This window comes from Stegastes partitus, unplaced genomic scaffold (assembly GCF_000690725.1).
Source record: "Stegastes partitus isolate 25-593 unplaced genomic scaffold, Stegastes_partitus-1.0.2 Scaffold418, whole genome shotgun sequence".
Classification (NCBI taxonomy): Eukaryota; Metazoa; Chordata; class Actinopteri; family Pomacentridae; genus Stegastes; species Stegastes partitus.
The window spans coordinates 46,447-49,032 of NW_007578149.1; the positions used below are offsets into that span (position 1 = coordinate 46,447).

The following is a 2,586-nucleotide window of genomic DNA, read 5'->3' on the forward strand; positions in this document are numbered from 1 at the left end:
TAAAGTTCACCAGGACTCACAAGGTGAAACTCTCGTTCCAGACAGGGTTGAGCGTTGAGCGGATGGTCTTGGTCTTCTGTTTGCTGTGGCTCTTCGGGTCCGGAATCAGTTTCAGTTTAACGTACGGGTCCGACAGGCCGTTCGGGTCCATCGGCATCAGGTTCCGAGCCTCCCGCACTGCACAGGAAGCAGAACAATCAGAAGAAGGGAAGGAAAAGCCTCCGTTTCCGGCGTGACGGTGCCGTTTGGCATCCAGACCTGTGACGTAGACGTCTTCCTTCTCCCCTCTGATGGTCAGGTGGATCCTGCCTCTCTTCTCGGTGTGGTCCTGCCCGCACAGACTGGGAACACTGGTCTCACAGCGCCGGTGCACGTTCATGTCGCAGCCTGGAGACGCAAGAAATACAAAAAAAAAAACATGGCTGACACGAGCAGGAATAGGAACACAAGAGATAAACAGACTGTAAAACATCACGTCTCCGTTTGCCCTGAAAGAAAACACATTTCTCTGCTTTCTTGTCGAGAGTCAGATAAGAAGATTGAAGCTACAGTCGTGTGTTTGCAGCTCAGCATAAAGAACAGGAAGTGGAGCAGCTCTGTCATGTTCTGGTTGATCCAGCCACAGACAGCCGAGCAGTTCTGAGCAACCACACAATGTTCACAACTCCAGTGTTTTATGTTTTAGTCCTCGACGGCAACAACAGAACAAACATTGTCCAAAAAAAAAAAATGTCCTAAAGGAATCAGAAACCGCCTCAAATGTCCTGAAAATAATGGTTTGAAACTTGTACAAAAGGATTAAACGTGTCCAGAATGAACTAATCCTGCAACATCAGGTGTATCATACATGAGCTCTTGAGACCTCAACATCATCAGTGTGATATTTCTTTAAAAATAAAAAACCTGGTGTTCACAATCAGACACATGCAGCGATCAGGCTCCAAAAATACCGGATGTAGTGAAACTAAAATGTTTCTTATTTGTCAGAAGGTTTAATGAATAGTCCAGTTTCAAAAAATGTGAATTTTCTGGCAATTATTTTATGGTTCAAGCTTTAGAGGGTTAAAAACGGACAAAACGTTCTCAAAATCTTCTCAAAACTACTTAAACTTTGTCCATGATGAGTTAAAAATGGTTTAAAATGCTTTCAGTCTTGTCCAAAAGGGCTCAAAAATCACTCAAAATTATGTGAAAGTTCTCCAAAATCTGTCCAAGATGTCTTGAAACATGGTTAAAATAAGTTAAAGGTGGTTTAAACTGACTCAAAATTGCCCAAAATGACTAGAAACTGTGACAAAAATGCGTTTAAGACTTAAAAAAATTATTTAAAAACAGCCTGAAATGATTCAAAATGCAAGTCTGGATGGACTCAGCGTGTCTCTGGTCAGGGACACTTTGGACTTCAGAGTCTTATGATCTCATGAATCATCTTCTGAGATTTATCAGTAATAATAAAGCAGAACTTCATCAGCTGTTCCAGATGGTTAATCAGCTGATGGTTAAATAAAACACATGTTGAGTCTCATGTCTGCGTCAGTAAATTAAAGCCTGTTTAACCTGCAGAGTTCTGCAGAACGATGAACGCCTGAGACGCTGGTCCTGCTCTATAAATCCTGTCGGACTGCTGCCGCCTGAATCCTAAAACATGATGAACTTGTGCTTTTAGCAGCTTCCACAAGTTAAAAACTCCTCATTCAACTCAGCAAGAAAGCCAATGAGCAGAACCAAAAACGTCTTTTATCTCCACTAGCGTTTCTCTCCTCACTCAGGACGCCGGTGGAGGATTTCTATCTGTGTTTAATACGAGACGTTCATGACTCTGCTGCCACAATAATACGAGGAGGAGGAAACTCACAGGTACATTTCATGCCCTGGTGTATGAGTCCGTACAGCAGCGAGCCGCAGTGGTCGCAGAACGTCGGACTGGAGTACGTGTGGACTTTGAAGGTGTGTCGACTCTTCAGGTCCTGAAACAAAAGAGAAGAAAACCTGGAAACACACGCAGGAGGAAGCCGTGGACACGTTCACAGCTCGTCTTCCTCCACATGATTCAACCAAAGCAGCTCTGAGCAACAACATTCACACGCATTCATATTACTGTCACACATAGTCGTCCAAAAGGACTCAAAACTTACCTGAACATTTACAAGATGTCATAAAATGTGTCCAAAGTTGACTAAAAACTGTCAGAAATAACTCAAAATTGCCCAAAACACCTTCAAACCTGTCTAGAACAAGTTAAAAGCAGTTTAAAATGCTTTGAAATGTGTCCAAAATGACTCAAAAACCGTCCCAGAAGACTCAAAACTGGGCAAAACGATGTAATCCTGTCCAAAATGAGTTTCAAGCAAGCTTAAGTATAACATGTCCTGGATCTTTGTCAAAAAAAAGAAGCTTAAAATTGTCAAAAACTGTCCTAAAGCTCTTAAAATTGCCCAAAGTGACTTGGAACATGTCTGAAATGAATTCAAAGCTGTCAAAATGGTTGACAGTTGTGCCAAATGACTCTAAATTTGTCTTTAAGGACTCAAAAGTGCCCAAAGTGACTTGAAACCTGTTTAAAATGAGTTAAGAGCAGTTTAAATA

General features: G+C 41.9%; 1 protein-coding gene across 1 annotated transcript in view; it reads right to left on the bottom strand.

Moving 5' to 3' along the window:
- The window catches only part of prkcg (protein kinase C, gamma), a 37,729-nt gene that overhangs the window by 20,910 nt on the left and 14,233 nt on the right, over positions 1–2,586 (bottom strand). The window contains exons 4-6 of the mRNA XM_008285836.1: positions 1,856–1,967; positions 259–387; positions 21–177 (exon numbers count right to left, since the gene is read on the bottom strand). Coding sequence (XP_008284058.1) covers positions 21–177; positions 259–387; positions 1,856–1,967 — 398 coding nt within the window. The remainder of the gene's footprint in view (positions 1–20; positions 178–258; positions 388–1,855; positions 1,968–2,586) is intronic.